Source organism: Argopecten irradians, chromosome 10 (assembly GCF_041381155.1).
Source record: "Argopecten irradians isolate NY chromosome 10, Ai_NY, whole genome shotgun sequence".
In the NCBI taxonomy this organism is placed as follows: Eukaryota; Metazoa; Mollusca; class Bivalvia; order Pectinida; family Pectinidae; genus Argopecten; species Argopecten irradians.
Window position 1 is genome coordinate 28,446,021 of NC_091143.1, and position 20,228 is coordinate 28,466,248.

At 36.4% G+C, this 20,228-nt stretch overlaps 1 protein-coding gene across 3 annotated transcripts in view; it reads right to left on the reverse strand.

Moving 5' to 3' along the window:
• Positions 1-17,987, reverse strand: part of LOC138333559 (uncharacterized) — a 43,905-nt gene extending 25,918 nt beyond the window's left edge. The window contains exons 1-16 of one of the 3 annotated variants that reach the window (XM_069282014.1): positions 17,757-17,987; positions 15,760-15,903; positions 13,869-13,936; positions 13,074-13,136; positions 11,062-11,184; positions 9,540-9,662; positions 8,670-8,744; positions 8,143-8,264; positions 7,178-7,276; positions 6,804-6,899; positions 5,967-6,074; positions 5,095-5,272; positions 4,594-4,823; positions 4,387-4,457; positions 3,466-3,941; positions 2,575-2,899 (exon numbers count right to left, since the gene is read on the reverse strand). In XM_069282014.1, coding sequence (XP_069138115.1) covers positions 2,575-2,899; positions 3,466-3,941; positions 4,387-4,457; positions 4,594-4,823; positions 5,095-5,272; positions 5,967-6,074; positions 6,804-6,899; positions 7,178-7,276; positions 8,143-8,264; positions 8,670-8,744; positions 9,540-9,662; positions 11,062-11,184; positions 13,074-13,136; positions 13,869-13,936; positions 15,760-15,791 — 2,189 coding nt within the window. In that variant the 5' untranslated portion in view covers positions 15,792-15,903; positions 17,757-17,987. Of the gene's footprint in view, positions 1-2,574; positions 2,900-3,465; positions 3,942-4,386; positions 4,458-4,593; positions 4,824-5,094; positions 5,273-5,966; positions 6,075-6,803; positions 6,919-7,177; positions 7,277-8,142; positions 8,265-8,669; positions 8,745-9,539; positions 9,663-11,061; positions 11,185-13,073; positions 13,137-13,868; positions 13,937-15,759; positions 15,904-17,756 lie in introns of those variants that run through there. The other 2 variants (XR_011209998.1, XM_069282013.1) reach the window with 2 other exon arrangements.
• Positions 17,988-20,228: the final 2,241 nt, after the last annotated feature.

A 20,228-nucleotide genomic window follows, 5' to 3' on the forward strand; every position in this document is an offset into this window, starting at 1 on the left:
CTTCACCAAAAACAAAATTCACACCAACAAGAGGCTCAGAGGGCCTGTATCGCTCACCTGGTTTGTAATGTCAAGTAATGTTCTGAGTACAGATTCATTGTTCTTTCCTGAAGGAAAATTGAATATTTACGTCTACTTCCCCTATTGGGCACCACCCTTTCTGCCCCCGGGGGTCAGAGCCAATATTTATACAAAGTCTATTCCACTTCTCTTAAGGATGTTTCTGGCCAAATTTGGTTTCAATCCATGCAGAACTCTAGAACTAGTGGCGATTTATAGGATTTACCTCTATTTCCCCTATTGGGCCCTGCCCCTCCTGCCCCCAGGGGGTAAGAGCCAAAATATATTCAAAATCTGTTCCTCTTCCCCGAAGGATGTTTCTGGCCAAATTTGGTTTCAATCCATGCAGAATTCTAGGACTAGTAGTGATATATAGGATTTACCTCTATTTCCCCTATTTGGTCCTGTCCCTCCTGCCCCCAGGGGTCAGAGCCGAAGTTTACACAAACTCTGTTCCCCTTCCTCCAAGGATGTTTCTTGCCAAATTTGGTTTCAATCTATGCAGAACTCTAGGACTAGTAGCGATTTATAGATTTAACCTCTATTTCCCCTATTGGGACCAGCCTCTCCTGCCCTCGGGCGGTCTGAGCCAAAATTTATACAAGCTCTGTTTCCCTTTCCAAAGGATGTTTCTTGCCAAATTTGGTTTCAATCCATGCAGAACACTAGAAATAGTAGCGTTTTATAGGATTTACCTCTATTTCCCCTATTGGGCCCCGCCCCTTCTGCCCCCGGGGGATCAGAGCCAAAATTTATACAAACTCTGCTCTGTTTCTCCAAGGATGTTTCTGGCCAAATTTGGTTTCAATCCATGCAGAACTCTAGGACCAGTAGCGATTTATAGGATTTACCTCTATTTCCCCTATTGGGCCCTGCCCCTCCTGCCCCCGGGGGGTCAGAGCCAAAATATATTCAAAATCTGTTCCTATTTCCCCAAGGATGTTTTCTGGCCAAATTTGGTTTCAATCCATGCAGAACTCTAGAACTAGTAGCGTTTTATATGATTTATCTCTATTTCCCCTATTGGGCCCCGCCTCTCCTGCCCTCGGGGGTCAGAGCCGAAGTTTACACAAACTCTGTTCCTCTTCCTCCAAGGATGTTTCTGGCCAAATTTGGTTTCAATCCATGCAGAACTCTAGTACCAGTAGCGATTTATAGGATTTACCTCTATTTCCCCTATTGGGCCTTGCCCCTCCTGCCCCCCGGGGGTCAGAGCCAAAATATATTCAAAATCTGTTCCTATTTCCCCAAGGATGTTTCTGGCCAAATTTGGTTAAAATCCATGCAGAATTCTAGGACTAGTAGCGATTTATAGGATTTACCTCTATTTCCCCTATTGGGCCCTGCCCCTCCTGCCCCCTGGGGTCAGAGCCGAAGTTTACACAAACTCTGTTCCCCTTCCTCCAAGGATGTTTCTGGCCAAATTTGGTTTCAATCCATGCAGAACTCTAGGACTAGTAGCGATTTATAGATTTACCTCTATTTCCCCTATTGGGCCCCGCCCCTCCTGCCACCGGGGGGTCAGAGCCAAAATTTATACAAACTCTGTTCCCCTTCCCCCAAGGATGTTTCTGGCCAAATTTGGTTTCAATCCATGCAGAACTCTAGGACAAGTAGCGATTTATAGGATTTACCTCTATTTCCCCTATTGGGCCCCGCCCCTCCTGCCCCCGGGGGGTCAGAGCCAAAATTTATACAAACTCTGTTCCCCTTCCCCCAAGGATGTTTCTGGCCAAATTTGGTTTCAATCCATGCAGAACTCTAGGACCAGTAGCGATTTATAGGATTTACCTCTATTTCCCCTATTGGGCCCTGCCCCTCCTGCCCCCGGGGGGTCAGAGCCAAAATTTATTCAAAATCTGTTCCTATTCCCCCAAGGATGTTTCTGGCCAAATTTGGTTTCAATCCATGCAGAACTCTAGAACTAGTAGCGTTTTATAGATTTACCTCTATTTCCCCTATTGGGCCCCGCCTCTCCTGCCCCCGGGGGTCAGAGCCGAAGTTTTTACAAACTCTGTTCCCTTCCTCCAAGGATGTTTCTGGCCAAATTTGGTTTCAATCCATGCAGAACTCTAGGACCAGTAGCGATTTATAGATTAACCTCTATTTCCCCTATTGGGCCCCTGCCCCTCCTGCCCCCGGGGGGCCTGAGCCAAAATTTATACAAACTCTGTTCCCCTTCCCCAAAGGATGTTTCTGGCCAAATTTGGTTTCAATCCATGCAGAACTCTAGGACAAGTAGCGATTTATAGATTTCCCTCTATTTCCCATATTGGGCCCCTGCCCCCTGCCCCTGAGGGGTCAGAGCCAAAATTTATACAAACTCTGTTTCCCTTCCCAAAAGGATGTTTCTGGCAAAATTTGGTTAGAATCCATGCAGAACTCTAGGACTCGATTAAAGGAAATGTGAGACGGACGACGACGGACTAGTACGACGATTTACGACGCCGTGGGCCAGCCAGGTGAGCTAAAAATTAAAGGAAAACATTTTCTTCTTAATTTTGGAAATCTTACCATTGTCCATCTATTTTGACATTCTTGCTGCTGTGTTTTCTATTTTTCTGTTTTTCCAGCTCAAGGTCTTTTGTACAGGCCTCTGAGAATGCAATCCATTTGTTAAGATTTTTATTATACCAACTCCATTCCACATCTTCTGCGTAAACCTCTTTAGAATCTGCTCCGGACGACAATGTTTGACTTGGCCTCGAGCTCTCCCCAGGAGATAACTCAGGGGAGTTAACTGGTAATGAATCTGTGGAATGATCAGAAAATTCAGGGATTTTCAATCGAACATCTGGTGTCTTTACCCTTGTGGCATGCATTGCTTCCATTTCTAAATCTTCAAATTAAAAACAAAAGAAAACAACTTCATCAAAAGTTTCATTGTTAGGCTAAAGTTGTACTATTGTCTGTTTTGTGAAATTTTTATTTTTTTTGAAACCTACTTTCTAGCAAGGAAAACAAAATACAAAAAAGACACATATTCACACACACATAAGACACACAAAATCTCCTGTTTTTAAGGGAGTCCAAATTGTTACAGATAATGTACATTGATTTCTAGCTATTGTTTTCCAAAAGCAATCTTTTAATAATTTAATTGCATTCTAGTAGTAGAAAACGACTAATTGAGTTGAGTTCTACATTCATAGCTGAGCAGGGTAAAATGTTACATTCTGACTAAAGTGTTATTGATGCATCAATATTAAAAATCAAGACCAAAAGAGAAATTTCCAATCATAATAAAACTACAGTAAAACAAGGTTATAACAGACATCTGAGTACCAACAAAATCACTTTGGCCTAAACATTATTCATTATACACTTACTACATAACCTTAACTGTAAGACAGGGAATGTTTTGTTGTATGAGTGTGCATTATACACCTGTTTTACTGTACTTACGAGTTTTGTTTCTTTGAATCTTGATCGTTGCATGATCTATTGACAAATCCGTCTGATCACTCAGTGACGTTGGCTGGTTAAATGATGGCCCAGGTACGCTGACTGGTGCTGAGGCCGACGGAGCTGATGGTGACATGTCGTTTGGCGGAAGAACATGCTTTCTATCCATCTCTGGCCCTGACACAGCAGACGTTACCATTTCTGCCTCAGGCCTGTTACTTTGGGGTTCATCTTTCACAGCAGTACTAGGAGACACTTCAGCACCCCCTAGGTCAGTAGTACTAGGAGACACTTCATCACCCCCTAGGTCAGCTTGAACATCTTCATCAGGTATAACATAGACAGGATCTTCCTCTTTATGACTAGAGGCAGACGTCACCATTTGTGCTTTGCTTGGCTTTGGCGGCAAAAAAGTCTCCCTTGGTTGAAACACAGTTGGTGATCCTGCAAATCCATTTGGGATATCATATGGTTCCCTGAAAAATATAGCCAACAATCTTTATCGTACATTTACACATCTCACTTTTGTGAACACACCAGTCTCAAAAATTATAACAAAAGGGGGCATTTCTTAAAGAACTAAAATGTAAGTTGTGGAAGAAAAATCTCTAAAATAAAAAAAAAGTCATATTTTAATTCTTTCAAATACAAAATGCACATTTAATGTGCATATGCCGTCTTTCCTTTAAGATGCATAACGTTGTAATTCACATGTGAAAGACTCACAAGTTCAAGTAATATGGGATACAATGCTGATGTTGCATGTATAAGCATCACAAAGTTGTAAAATATAGTCATATCAATGGAATGGGAAGGGAGCAGCATTTATTACTTTCTTCTTTCTCCAGAAGAGTGGAGGGGCTCTTATAGGGAGGGGCGGTAATCACAGCAAATACAGTAAAGAGACGAAATGTAACTTACCATATCTGGACATCAAACATTCCTTCGGCCCCAAACCTGTACCAGTTACTATGTCCATTCGGCCAACGGACCTGGAACAATATTTTTTTTATTATTGGTAAATAGTATATTATTTATTATTAAACCTTAATGCCAAAGATTAAGGACAAATATTAGTTTATGTAATATAATCACATATGAATATAATGACAGTACGCATGTACTCACATGTACAAGACCACTCTGTTGTACGTCATACACAACTCCAACGTTTTCAGGTCCTCCATCTTGGAATCCCCACTGCCAATCATCACCACGGCACACGAGACAGCCCGGTGCGATCAAATCGTCGTCTGTGAGGATTCGCTGTACCTGACTAGTGACAATCTGTCTGTTTTCCACTTGATAGCTATATTCTCCTCTTATTCTAGTATAGTCCCACTCTACAATGACGTGACCTACAAAACACCAGTGAATGGTCAAAGGTCAGGGGCATTGTTGGATAAATGAAATTTTTCTTATAGATAACTGATAACTGTTTTTTTAAATATACTATGATCAATAGACAATATCTAGTATAACTGAATTTTGGAAAGTTCAGTACTTTGACAGATTTCAAAAATTGTATGTTTTAACAGATTTGTTTTGTTGTTTAAAAAATTTGACAGTATTTCACTGTACTGTAATGACACTTTTGACAGATTTGCCAGAAGTTGCTACATTTTATACCTTGTTTGCGAGAATGCCTGACGACCGTCCCAGGCCCTCCTTTGTCCTGGTTACCACTGTTCCACTCCGGTCCTCTCACAACTCGCGTACCTAGGTTGGGCGCAGACCCATCTAAATACTCAGCGTCCGCCTCGACAGTATCTGTCAACTTATATTGTAGTATTTCCATCATGTCGTCCTGTAACAGTATATTGATAAAATTGTAACCTAAAACACTTAACAGAAATGTCAGCATTTATCTATATCATATATCGGATACTGTCATATTATAAATCGGCCAAAAAAATATTCAATTTGATGAATTCCTCCTCAAACAATAAATCTTGATAGATAAATAAATTTTAGTTATTTTACATCGGTTACAAACAAGTTATAAAATTTAAACAAATCACTTTCGATGGCCCAGATGAAAGTGTGTGAAGGTCGCAGAGTAAGAGGAAATTGGAGTGCCTAGAGAAAATCTAAATGATCAGGCAGGTGACCCAGGCCCGGACCTTTTCATGGCCGTGGAGTGCCTAGAGAAAATCTAAATGATCAGGCAGGTGACCCAGGCCCGGACCTTTTCATGGCCATGGCTAGGGATCAAACCCTGAACAGCTAGGTGAAAGGCGAGTAACTTTAACACTACACTATCCTACCAACAATAAATCTTGATAAGCATTTTCAAATTGTTTCTCTTAGATTATGAATTACCTAACTGAAATGAAAGATTTGCCTTTTAGAATTCAAACCAAGATATAACCAAAAATCACATTGGTTAACAATTTACAATTTTTTTTTTTACATAGGTAACACATAGTACTCTCACGCCCTACCTTTTTTTCAAGGTGGAGTTAGGAGTTACGAGGAGAAGAAGGGTTAAAAATACTCACAATATCTGCCTGTTCCACATCACTCTCATAGCTATGCACAACATTTTCAAAATCTTTCCTGTTCTTCCAGTTCAGGGAAAAGTTCCTTCGCATGCGCGTTACTGCAGCCTGTGAAAGATCAAGGAAATTAATAGACTACTTTTAATATTTAATGTCATTACATCTGAAAAAAAACTTGGTTTAGATCTCAATTTGTAATTTTTTGTTTTACCTCCTAAATATTGACAGTCAATGTCACTTTAGGGCGTAAAAAAGAAAGAGTACCAGGAGAAAAATCATCAATATAAAATCAATGGCCAGTACTCGTCAATTCAGAGGTTTCAAGACAATGTGGGTAAAGCACAATTTACTGTGAAGTAGTCTCAACTCATGGTGATTGTGACGTTATGAACATCACATCAAAATGTGACATCACAATTTGACACTGAAAGGTGGGACTAATTGACAATAAAATGTACATAACCTAAATCATTTTGGTATCATGTAGCCAGTTACTTTTTGTGAGATGTTATTTCTGCGTGAAAATATTTTTGCGATTTCGCGGGACATTGCTAGGATTGCAAAAATTTTAGCAACGAAATATTAAAAAAAATGGTTGAATGATCTACACTTAAATTCATATCGCCAAAATTTACCATCAATAACATATCATTTTTAGATCAAACCGCGAAAATTTTGGTACTCGAAAATAACTGGCTAAACGGTACCTCGAAAATGACGTATTGCCCCACCTGATATTTTTTTGTTTGTTTTTTTTTTTGTAATTTGCTACTCAGAGGTTGAGTGCATGTGAAGTATTATGTACTTAGCTAACCATATACCTGTGTACATACTTACCATGTTTTTGAAATGGCGAGCCAATCTTTTTATGCTGGCTTGATCATGACCAATAACGCTTCCTTCAGATATCTCAGCAATCTTCTTCAATATTTCCTAAAACATATTATTTTCAATTGTTTTATGTTCTTCATCTTTTGGACTGTTGACGAATATGTTTTGTTACCTGATCCGCTATCATATAATTACGACAGCTGTTCGTGAGGAAGACTTTCATCAAAAGGATATTGGGATCTGGCATGCCACTGTTTATGACATCAACAATTAATTATGACGTCAACAATTAAGCAGATGCAAGCATTCATCACCGGTCAGAAGTCAAACACTTAACATAATAATTCAATATCTTTTCTTATCTTGATTATATTTAATACGTACTGGGTTTTTTTTTCCAATTCACCAACATTTATACAGTGAATGGGATGATGCTCGGTGCCCAGTCTGGCTGCTAGGTGTAGTATCTCATCATCAATCTATATAGAAACCAAAAACAAAAATCTTAATAAAGTATGTTATAATCATAAATAAGCCAAACTGTCAGGTTATGATCATCGATCTTTATATTAACCACAATCTCACAGGTCAGGTTATGATCATCGATCTTTATATTAACCACAATCTCACTATAAATCTATCAATCAACAACAACAACTTTCAACATATTAAATTAATATTTGTATACACACAAACTTCTTTAACTCCAGGCTCATCAAACACAAAACAAATGCAATTTTAATTTTAGGCCTAGCCAATATCTGAAAAGGTCACAAATAGTTACGTCAGTTTAAACAGGCTAACCTGTTAAAGAAATTAAATCTATTAATGATTTGTTGATGATTCTGGAGATGTATCAAAGTAATTAACAAATCAGGTTAATTCAGTATGCAAATTTAAGTTTTGAGAATATATGATAAAAACAAAATGCTTCTAATAAATCAGGATACTAACAAGAGCTGTTGGAGAACAGCAAAGCACGCCTATTCAGAAGAAGTTGATGTTCAAGTATTTACTATCTAAACATGGAAATATGACAAATTAACAGACTCAAAAACCCCCTAAAGGGCCCCAAGTTGGTTGTATTATCACGTTCAGCATCCATACACATTAGGAAAATAAAATCATAAACATTTATGATGACTTAAGCTTTAACAATTGACGAAACAGAAACTTGCTCAAAAACTTTAACATGAAATGGGACGCCAACGCTGACGCCGACGCCGGGGTGACAACATTAGCTCCCCCTATTCTTCGAATAGGCGAGCTAAAAATCATTCTAATTATTTTGAGGGTATTTCTATATGTATAAATCATCTACATGCTGTTGACGAAGGATGCGTACCTCTTGTTGGTCGTACATGCTGCTATCTGGTCCTGTCGTTGATTCTGAGTCTGTGAACTTTCCGTCCGTCAGTAGGACAATTCTGGGATGGACGCGGCAGCCATTCATCACCGTGATTGATCCTGTATACAGACATTTGAAGAAGTGAAATTATTTTTTTTTGTTACACCTATCCAATATACATCTCTCCTTTACACAAAGTAAGGCATCATCTTGACATAAACATTTTCCTTATCACAAAGAGAACAATTCATGTATTTTGCACACAAAATCCCGAGAAGTCTGCTGTTTAATTACGTAAGCCATATACCTTTGACCTTGCCAGTCAGGATTCCATTTGCTGCATGGACATGAAAAAATCTCGGGATACCTGCCTGATCAAGTGAGTTCCTTTGTGAAATCAAGTTGGTTTCTTTTTGACTCATTGGGTATTTAAATTGGGCCATCAAAAGGGATTTATATAAGTTGTATAACTTGTTTCACAATCGATTTAAGGAAGATTCACGTAAAATTGTGTACATACTAACCCCGGCCATTAATGGCAGCCAGAGCCATGAAGAGACCAGCCATCACAGTAGTACGCCCGCCCACCTGTACAGAACCTAGAACAAAATGTTAAAATAGAATAATATTTTAGCTCAAACTTTGTTTTGACGAGGCTTAACCAATGATGAATTCACACATTGCTATTAATGACGTACAATAAAGATACAATAATCCACATCATTAGAACTCTTTGATCTATGGAAAACAATGAATTCCAGATATCTTTTTATGTATATGATAGGTTATAGTACATATACATATATTGCAAAATTTAACATAAAGGGAGTCAGGGGAGACAATTTTACATTATCTAAGGATAGACCTACTAAGTCTAGTACTGAGTGGTAGGGTGTAGGGGAGACAATTTAACATTATCTAGGGATAGACCTACCAAGTCTAGTACTGAGTGGTAGGGTGTAGGGGAGACAATTTTACATTACCTAGGGATAGACCTACCAAGTCTAGTACTGAGTGGTAGGGTGTAGGGGAGAAAATTTTACATTACCTAGGGATAGACCTACCAAGTCTAGTACTGAGTGGTAGGGTGTAGGGGAGACAATTTAACATTATCTAGGGATAGACCTACCAAGTCTAGTACTGAGTGGTAGGGTGTAGGGGAGACAATTTAACATTATCTAGGGATAGACCTACCAAGTCTAGTACTGAGTGGTAGGGTGTAGGGGAGACAATTTAACATTATCTAGGGATAGACCTACCAAGTCTAGTACTGAGTGGTAGGGTGTAGGGGAGACAATTTTACATTACCTTGGTAGGTCTATCACCTACCAAGTCAAGAACTGAGTGGTAGGGTGTAGGGGAGACAATTTTACATTATCTAGGGATTGACCTACCAAGACTTGTCCTCAGCACACTGTAATCACATGTCAGGTGATGTAGCACTTCTGTCTTGTGTCCAACCGTTACCAAGGCAACACTTTCACTCAGTTGATGACGTTTTTTGATATTCTCAATAACTGTGAATTAACATCAAATTCTGCTATCAGACTCACAACTAGACTCTGTGAATTTCATTTTCCTGATATTTTTTCACTGTAGTGAAACACTGATTTTTTAATATGGTTTTGTACACTAAAATATTTAAAATGTAAACCTTTACAGTCAAGTTAATAAATCAAATATCACAAGTGTACATAGAGATCAAATAATAATTGCTCATAGTCTTAGTAGCCTTTATAAACAAAAAATCAAACTTTTTTCTCATGAAAGCTCATTCAATACAAACACTTCTGTTTTTGCATATAAGCTCCCTTGTGGATATGTCTTTATTTTGTGAGCCAAATTTACAACATTTTCTCCGAAAAACTTGTAACTAATATGCAAATACAGAATAAAAAACACATAACTACAGTATTTCATGTCTGTAATTAAATGAATGTGATATTCTGGCTGAAAAGTCACAAAATAATGTACTCTGTGAGCATGCCAAAAATGTCACCATCTTTTGTTATATCAACACTTGAATATCCCTATCCTTTATATCCACACTAGAGCTGAAACAAATAGCAGATTTTGATATTCAAATATTCATTTGATGTATTTGAATAGTATTCGAATATTCGGACCTTAATGTCAAAGATCTTTGAAACTCTCAAACTCTCCGTACTCATTCAAGTTTCCTGCTCGCTTCTGTACCGGAAGTAAATATGGGCTTTATCCTTTGTGTATTGAGCAAATGCATGTCGTTGAAGAGATCAATTAAACGATGTTTTACTAAAGTGTAATGTTTATAACATTCGTATTATGCCCTAAAATACCTGTATTTTACATGAATAAAATTGATTGCTGACCATTTAGTTAAAATACAGCTACATTATTTGACAGAATCCCTGGAAATACTGACTATGTGTAAAAAATACATGTGCAAGTTGGCAGTCAGTCAGATGATCGTTTTTACACAGTCTACGAACATTTTTTGCACATGCAAAATATTTAAATGATATAATTAACTTATTGTTTGAAATTTTATTATTTTTGTGAATTAAATCATTTCATGATTGAATATACATCTGGTACGTAATTATTTTCATCTTTATCATATGTTCAGTATATATTATTTCTTTTAAACGCTTTTACCGATATTTATCTGATACATAACTTTGCTAAAGTGACGAGTAAATACGAGTGACACATGTGAATAACGACATATTAATCTGTCATTAGGGAGGTAAATATTTATAGAATATTTTAATGCTATTTTACTATTCGAATATTCCTCAATAGGTATTCATTTGCAAATATTCGAATATTCGTTTCAGCTCTAATCGACACATAAAAGAGCGCCTGGCTTAAAAGTAAGAGTATTTTTCAATTAACGATGAAGAAAGATTGTGCAAAGACTGAAATAAAACTTACTATCAAGAAATGTTAGGACGATATTTACAGCTTTTTCGTATGGACGTCCAGACATACTTTCCGAGATGTCTATTACAAAGATTGTGTCGATGCCACGCCCCTTTGGAAGAGTCAAGGAACGAGCTGTAAGAGAAAAACATGAAATTAAATGTGAGATTTAATTGTTACTTGGTGAGAAAAGTAAATAAAACATCAATTATATGATTTTTTTTTTTAAAGTTTTGAAATGTATTAACCACCCATTCACTGTAATATTGCAATCTGATTAAGATACAGATCCTTATTATCACTACGTTTGATAAAGAGGATCTAGACAATATCACATTTGGGGTCAAGTTTTGGTGATCTTTGGAAGCGACCCAAAAAATTGCTGCTGTCTTAAAAAAAATTTCATCAACTCAGTGGTTATGTATATTGCATTTGTTAAACCTACGTGACATTGACTCAGGTTTGAGTACTGCATATATATTTTACGTGCTTAATCCTTCTGCTATATGATTTGGAATTTTAACGCTAACAATTAAAATACTAACAATGTTGCTGAATTTTTCAATACATTTTGTTATATGTTTTATATGGAATGTAGAACAACATTTATGCCATAATTTGCTTTGTGGCTATGAAACAAAGTTAGCCTCACTGAATTGTTCCTTTAACGATTAAGGTGTATGCTACTTTCATGATACACAGTTATTACTCTCACAGGTAAAAAAATAGTTATCTCCCCTTGGTAAAGTGCAGGGCATGTTACTCTCACAAGAAAAATTGCTTTCATTATAGATACCTCCCCTTAGCAACTGGTGTTAGTCATTATGTCATTATCCAGTGTTAGAGCCTAGCATCATTTTCACACAAACCCATAATGTTACTCTCATGTTACAGTTATCTCCCCTACATTTATGTAACTATAATATTGGCACTTAATTATTTTATTACCTTTATTAGGCATTTATGTCCCCGGTGGCAGTGTGATATGGAGGTTTATCACACATACCTATGCTTTGTTACAATAGTGATACAACTAATTACGCTGAATACTTTTTGTTGGTTTGTATCACACATGTGTGAGAAAAGATCTTGTATCACCCTCCTAGCTACTTGTATACCCAGCTTAATAGAGCATTTCCGTGAATTCTGGATCAACCAATGTAAATATTGCGTTTGATCACCCATGGTATTGCTTATCTATTTACCTGAAGGTGTGATATTTCCTAAGGGCTTGCCCAAATAAACCTTCATAACACACTGCCACCAGGGACATAAATTGTTTATTATTTATTCTGAAAATTCGCGATTCACTACTTAGGGTTAAATATTACTTAGACTTGGGATGAGTGAAAAATGATGTTTTACTCTTCGCCCGTCATTGTTGTGTAATTGAAAGGAGAGATAACTCTGTGTGAAAGACGGGCGGTCACTATAGGGGCACACACCCCAGGGAAATACTATGTTTTATTTCCCCTGAGGGAAATCAGATGTTTTATTTCACCATCATGTGACGTGTTTCAACTAATCACAGACACTGTTATAAACATGAGGTTTGATTACATAACATCGCATCATTCTCCTACAAACTCCTACCAGTAATGTTTCTTGTAATGAATTAAAATTATCTCCCCTTAGGACTTGTGTTATAATATAACATAATTAATTTTCACAAAATCATAATGTTACTCCCATAGTAAATGGTATTGGTGATTACGATGATACCATGTGTTGGAACCATGGCATCACATTTAGCTAACATCTACAGTCAAATCTGTCTATAAAGATCACCAAACAGGATAACGAAAAAAAATAGTCTTCAGAGCTCATTGGTCTTGGCTGTTGCTATAAGCAAATGTCTGGGGAATTTGATGTACTGGTAAATTGATGAAACACTAAACTGACTCGTTCTGAAATTCTGAAAGCATTATTCTGACTTTACAATGTAGTTTCATTTTACCTATACAATAACCTACCTTTAATATTCTTTCTAAGATTTTTCAGGAATCTGGGAACATTTTACTTACCATTTTTTGACTCATTGTTAGCAATATCTATCCACATGTTTTGTGTCATGATCAGACCGCCACCTACAAATTCAAAGGAAATAAATCTGAAATATCATAATTAGAATATTCCATGTTTGCATATTACAGAGTTATCTGCCCTTGTGGGAAGAAAAAATTGTGATGTATCATTATTTTGTGAACGAAACGTCATATTTTTCAGTGAAATTGATGTCATTTTCACTTATAATATAACAACATCAAAACTGATACCTATCCGCAAGGACAGATAACTCTGTAATATGCGAAGATAAGCTCACAGAAAAATGTTGTTCATAAGAATAGGATATTTATGCATAAAGAAGTTGCGTTGCCATCTTTTATTGTAGATTTTTATTGAGGATAGCCACCTGATTTCCGTCACAAGATCAATTTATCTCCCCTGGGTTGAATTATGGTTTAAAACAAAAACATCTAGAACTGTAAAACTTGATCTTACTAACAAGAGCTCATTTTGAAAAAAAATGCCTTCATATACCCTGTACATGTTTACTTATGTGAACCAGGACAAAGAAAGTTAATTTCACATAAATGCCATAAAATTTCAGATGAATTTCACAAGAAATCCCTGGTTCATATGAAATCACGTGAAGAAATATTGTCTGTGTACTGGTACTCAAACTTAGGCTTCTATTAAACAATCACAAAGATATTTTGATTCTTGACAAGTACACACAGTGAACAGTCATTGCAAGCAAAATATCACAAGTGAGTCAGTGTTCAAACTGCTGGGGATGATCAACATTTTATAATTACCTTGTCTTCTTACAGTCCCTTGGAAGTTATTTGTTCCAAGCCTCTGGCCACCTCGAGCCAGCTTCTTCCTGTTAAATATCAATCATGAGACACTTGTTAAGATGGAAACCATATCAGTATTTCACGATCAATAGAAAACTGTTCAGTATAAATTCATTGTATGTATCAGATCATGTTAGATGTAAAATCATAGCAAGCAAAAATTCATCATTGTTAGTACCTATACAATGTATGCATATTCATGGTCAATATAAGGTCAAGGTCAATGAAAGGATATTGCCAATAAGAGGTCAAGGTCAATGTAACTTTATAATCTGTATGCAGGGCAAGAAATATCCCAGGTCTGATAGCCCGAGACCAGTAAAATATGCTCCCGGGCAAGTGAATATTGGTGTAAACTTGCCCGGTTTTAATGTTAATTATCCTGTTTTAGGTAAAATTAGACTAATATCTCAAATTCGGGCAAGTGGTTTTAAAAATAAGTTTCTTGCCCTGGTATGTGGTTATGGACAGTGTAAGTTTGTGGCCAGTATGAGGTTGTGGTCACTTTAAGGTCATCACTGTACTGTTCTTCATGAAGTCATGGTCAATATGTAGTCATGGTCACTTTAAGATCTTCATTGGTCAGTATCAAGTCATGGTAAGTTTGTGGCCATGGTCACTTCTAAGACATCACTGGTCAGTTTGTTGTCATGGTCACTTCTAAGACATCACTGGTCAGTTTGTTGTCATGGTCGCTTCTAAGACATCACTGGTCAGTTTGTTGTCATGGTCACTTTTAAGACATCACTGGTAAGTTTGTTGTCATGGTCACTTTTAAGACATCACTGATCAGTTTGTTGTCATGGTCACTTTTAAGACATCACTGGTCAGTTTGTTGTCATGGTCACTTCTAAGACATCACTGGTCAGTTTGTTGTCATGGTCACTTTTAAGACATCACTGGTCAGTTTGTTGTCATGGTCACTTCTAAGACATCACTGGTCAGTTTGTTGTCATGGTCACTTCTAAGACATCACTGGTCAGTTTGTTGTCATGGTCACTTCTAAGACATCACTGGTCAGTTTGTTGTCATAGTCACTTCTAAGACATCACTGGTCAGTTTGTTGTCATGGTCACTTTTAAGACATCCTGGTCAGTTTGTTGTCATGGTCACTTTTAAGACATCACTGGTCAGTTTGTTGTCATGGTCACTTCTAAGACATCACTGGTCAGTTTGTTGTCATGGTCACTTCTAAGACATCACTGGTCAGTTTGTTGTCATGGTCACTTCTAAGACATCACTGGTAAGTTTGTTGTCATGGTCACTTTTAAGACATCACTGGTCAGTTTGTTGTCATGGTCACTTTTAAGACATCACTGGTTAGCATAAATTCACAGTCAGTATAGGATCATGATTGATGAAGGTAATTGATGTATAATTTCACAATCAGCTGAAAGATATTGAATTGATGTTTCTCTCACTGGCATTTCATTCTCAGCACCTCACAGGACAAATCTGCCATAAAATAGAGACAGCAGTTCTACAATTAATTTAATAAAAGATGCTTCACCATCAAAAAAGAGCATAAAAGATACTCGTCATTTGAACAACAATTTGTGCTTAGTCATGTACTGGTATGTTTAATGAACACAAAAAAACAATGTAAGATAACTTGTTATGCTTTTGATGGATGTGCAATCAGTACTTCATTGATTTGGGACACAATTGATTATTTTTAATATTTTGAAGTGAAATAATAACGATGCTCAAACATTACAATGGTGGTAATTGTGTAAACTAAGTAACTTTTGTAAATAAAGAAAGATACTAATTTGTCTTCCTTTGTTTTTGATAGGGACAAAATGCCATTTGTCAGCAGTGTTACATCTTTAAGATAATATAAACTTACATGACATCTTCGTAAGTCTGATCATTAGCCATGCTGGTAGTGGTAGGCTATGTGATATAACAATTAAAGATCTTTTTACCAGTACATCATGATCACAAGGCCTTCAATGTCTTGTACAAATTCAAAGTCACCTCATTATCCATTCTACAATAAAAACAAAATATATGTTATCAATGTACATGGGGCAATCATCCTTTCTTAGATTTGGATATTTTATTATATTCTCAATGTTTGTGTAAGAACCCTCATATCAAGATGAAATCCATAGGTGTTATAAGAAATAGGCCTTTATTTATAAGAATATAAACTTTATTTATTTCACATTTATTAATAAACAAGTTATACAACTTATGCAAATCACTCTAGATGGTCCGGATGTAAGCGATCGAGGGATGTTAGTGTGGGAGGAAACCGGAGTGCCCTAAGAAAACCCATGTGATCGGGCAGGTGACCCTTACCTTTCCATGTCCATGCCGGGGATCAAACCCCGGCCACCTAGGTTAAAGGCAAGTGGCTTAACACTCCACCATTCAATCGCCTTTATATAATACACCAGATAAAACAGGACAGGAAGTACAATGAGATGGGTAAATGCTATAATCCCCAGTCCCTTCCTTACCCTTATCATAACTATAGGGGGAAAATGGGGCTTGATTACTCAACTTCAAGAAAAAATGACACTTTAATTTCACAACAAAAAAAGGAATTAAAAGCAATTTTACCTAAAATATTGCTTAGCCACAGTTATAAAAATAGTATAATAACAGTACAAAAATATGATGTTTTCAAGACATACTTTAGATACCATTGTAGTTAAGATTCTTGACATTTGACCATTGACACAGTTGTATATATTAAGTTTTGAGATCCTAAAACGACATGAGCAAAGTACAATTTACTGTTGATTAGTCGACCCACCTTCCTGTGCGCATTCCATTATGACATCACGAAACACTCATCAAAAGATGATGTCATAATCACTGGATGGTGGGACTAATCAATGGTAAATATACTTTATCTATGTAGTTTGGCGATCTCAAAACCCCTGTATCAATTAGAATAACTATCTTAAACTTGGTCTTACTTATTCTTATAATTTGATTAATCTTAGCTTCAGCAAATGTAAGTTAAAGATCTAAATGTATGTAACAGGAGAGGAGAAAATGAAGCGGTCAGACCGGGATTCGAACCTAGGACCCTCAGAACACTAGCCGAGTGCTCTACCGACTGAGCTACCTGGTCACCGATGATCGACCTAGTCCAATCCCGCTACACTCCTCCCTCCTTTCTCGAAGTCTTCGCCCTCGAAGACACACGAGACCCTTCCAAACACCACCACCATGGGTTATTTAGTTGGGCGCCAATTCTGTAACAGGAGAGGAGAAAATGTAGCAGCCAGACCGGGATTCGAACCCGGGACCCTCAGAACACTAGCCGAGTGCTCTACCGACTGAGCTACCTGGTCACCGATGATCGACCTAGTCCAATCCCGCTACATGTACATGAAATGTTTACATCCCATCCATCAATATCAAGGTCATTCACCCATTTCTAGTTATTGGGTCAAAGTCGGTTACATTCACCAATGACATATAATCATTATTTAATTAGCACCACTAGGGCCTAATATAATTCAACCACAACATGTGTGTGCTTAAAATTTAAGTTTATCAATTACAGATAAGTTATAATTTGTACATATGTTGGCTAAATGAATGCAGGTCTTATGTGTTCAAATAATGACAACGATTCCATTATCAACGTTTTTACGCATCAAATTTCATTTTTGTTGTTGGTAGCACTAACAGTCATTTGATTTTTAATGTACATGAATTCATGGATGATCAGATAGTTATACCTACCTCCCCTTCTGTACATGATGACAAGCTGAATAAACATTAACGCCTACACACAAAACATAGTAAAATCGTATACTCTCTGACGACATGGTATATTACTAAAAACTTTTCTAGGAAAACCGGCCACACTAGACTTACTCATAAATGATGGTAGCCACGTCTATTTTCGTTTTGTGGAAAATCCCTAAAGCAGGCACAAGATATTCCCCTATCTGACATTCCGTTGGATAACATTAGATGTCCATGATGACTTTAAGTGACACAAAATCCAAAAAATTAGTCCAACACATTCTCCATCTCCAAAATAGGTATTAGTACTTTGTTTTAGAACATTGCTCGTTCGTTTTGGGGAATCCCGATCTAATTTAAGATACAAGGGACGTAACTCTGTTTCTATACACACGTACAATCTAATTTATGACGAGGAGAGAAGGATACGGAACAAGCTCCAGTTTGCGGCATGATTAATAAATACATAATTTATGTTTGTTACATCTTCCAGAGATTTAAGCATACAGCAGTAGATAGTATTATCTAAACCTGCAATGTATGATTTTTTTAAATGTCCATTGACGGCAAATTCAATAAGAAAAATAAAATGGGTATTACGAATTTAACACAATATCAACTTATTAGTACAATGGTAGCAATAAACGCAATCCAGTCACGTGCCGATGCAACCGTACGTGTGCTTTCCTGACTAAATTCAGTAATGTTGTGTAATTTATCCAAGTGATAGTTTCAATTTCCGTTATGTAACTAATAACATACAAACTGACACCAAAACATTCTCTATTTTCCACATCGTGTAAAGAAGGAATTATTAATCGATAATTAAAAAAAACACATCTGATTGAAATTGCATCTTGATCTCCAATGTTTTAACCAGATTGGTTAAAAAATACACCATTTTTCATTTTTTTTTATTGTGATAACTATATCATAAACGATAGCATTCATTAGTGAACATGTATTTGTAATAGGTAAAAATATTGTTGGATGTATGTGGGTGTTTTTATATTATTAATATTTTCTATTTTAAATGTTTCGTCGTGCTTTCTATACATAGCTACTAAAACATGAAAAAGAAAGCAATCGAAAGGACGAACACTTTTTTTTCTATTGCTAAATGGTCATAATACATGTACGCAGACCAAATTACTTTTTTTTTCTCTCTCTCTTTTTTTACTGTATGTTGAAATTAGCAAACTATGATCCTAATGTTGTCTCTATATTTTGTATATATTTCATCATACTGCAGGGGTGGCTATTATAGCAAGCTTTATTGTACAAGTTTGTTTACAGGAAGAATTGATTGAGAAACCGTGATTCAATCCTATGTGCATAATGATAATTTAAGCACGCGCACATGACTAACTATACGACATGCTTGTTACTTGTTTCTGCGTTAGTAGCAACATAAATAGAATTATAATATACAAATAAACAAAAATATAAAATTATAATAACTAGACCAGATATAGAAAGATTTCTGTTAGTATTCCTTTTAGGTTCATAAAGATAAAAATGCTGATGTGTTTTAATTGATGCATAAACATCAAATTTTAACAGAATAAGTGCTATTCAATATCAGTGCTTTTTCACTGTATCCGGTATGTACTTGACCTCTATAATCACGTGTTACGTATATATAAATACAAGTGTATATACATACATATAGTATAAGCAAGCACGTTATTTACATAAATTTACATTAATCAACAACTTTCGGTTACAGTTTCATATAGGTTATTGTCATATTATGTCTAGACGATCTAAAATTAGACCAAGTATACCAGGATATTGGCTTTAATGTTTTGTACAAGTTTGCTGCAAGTTTTCAAAAAAAAAGAAAAAGAATAAGACCTTGTCACAAGTATTAATTCGTTAGACTAAAATTTCCAAAAGAACCATTCACATCCGGATTTATTTCAAACTTGTCATAAAATGTAGATGTACTTTGGAACTACAAAGGAACTCAGCCATGAAGAGCCACCATGATGAAGCAATGGACTCTAAATCATTGATATGGAATTTTCAGTCCATTTATTCATAAATCTTCCTTCAGATTGAGCTATTTCCATGGATCGGCGGTTGTTCTCCGAGTGACCCAGATTTCAACCATCTTTGTGACGTTTATCATCAATATTAGCTATATAGGAAACGCTAAACAAAGCTGAATCAACGTTTGATATTAAAACATTGTATTTCTAATCTGATTACCCTCCCCCCCCTGATAAACTCAAAAACAGACAACCTTAGCTTGAAGAAATGTATTACATGACTGATCACCATTTCTTATTACTACTGTATTCAGTAAAAGTATCTACTATACTATTTCTATTCTATTTCCTTTTTACTTTTTTGCTTTGTGTTCTCCCTTTCCTTAATGCTATCTCACCTTTTTTTGTTTTACCTTGCACCTATTTTTGTATGTATTCTTATATGTTCATATAACTCTTCGTTTACGGAGGAATAAATATATGAATGAATGAAAAGTCCATGTGAGTCAAAAGACAGTGATTTAGTAGAATACATCACCGACGATGAGACTACATACTTCCTGTAGACACTTTTGTTTTTGTATATAGAGATCTGTATGTCATTGAC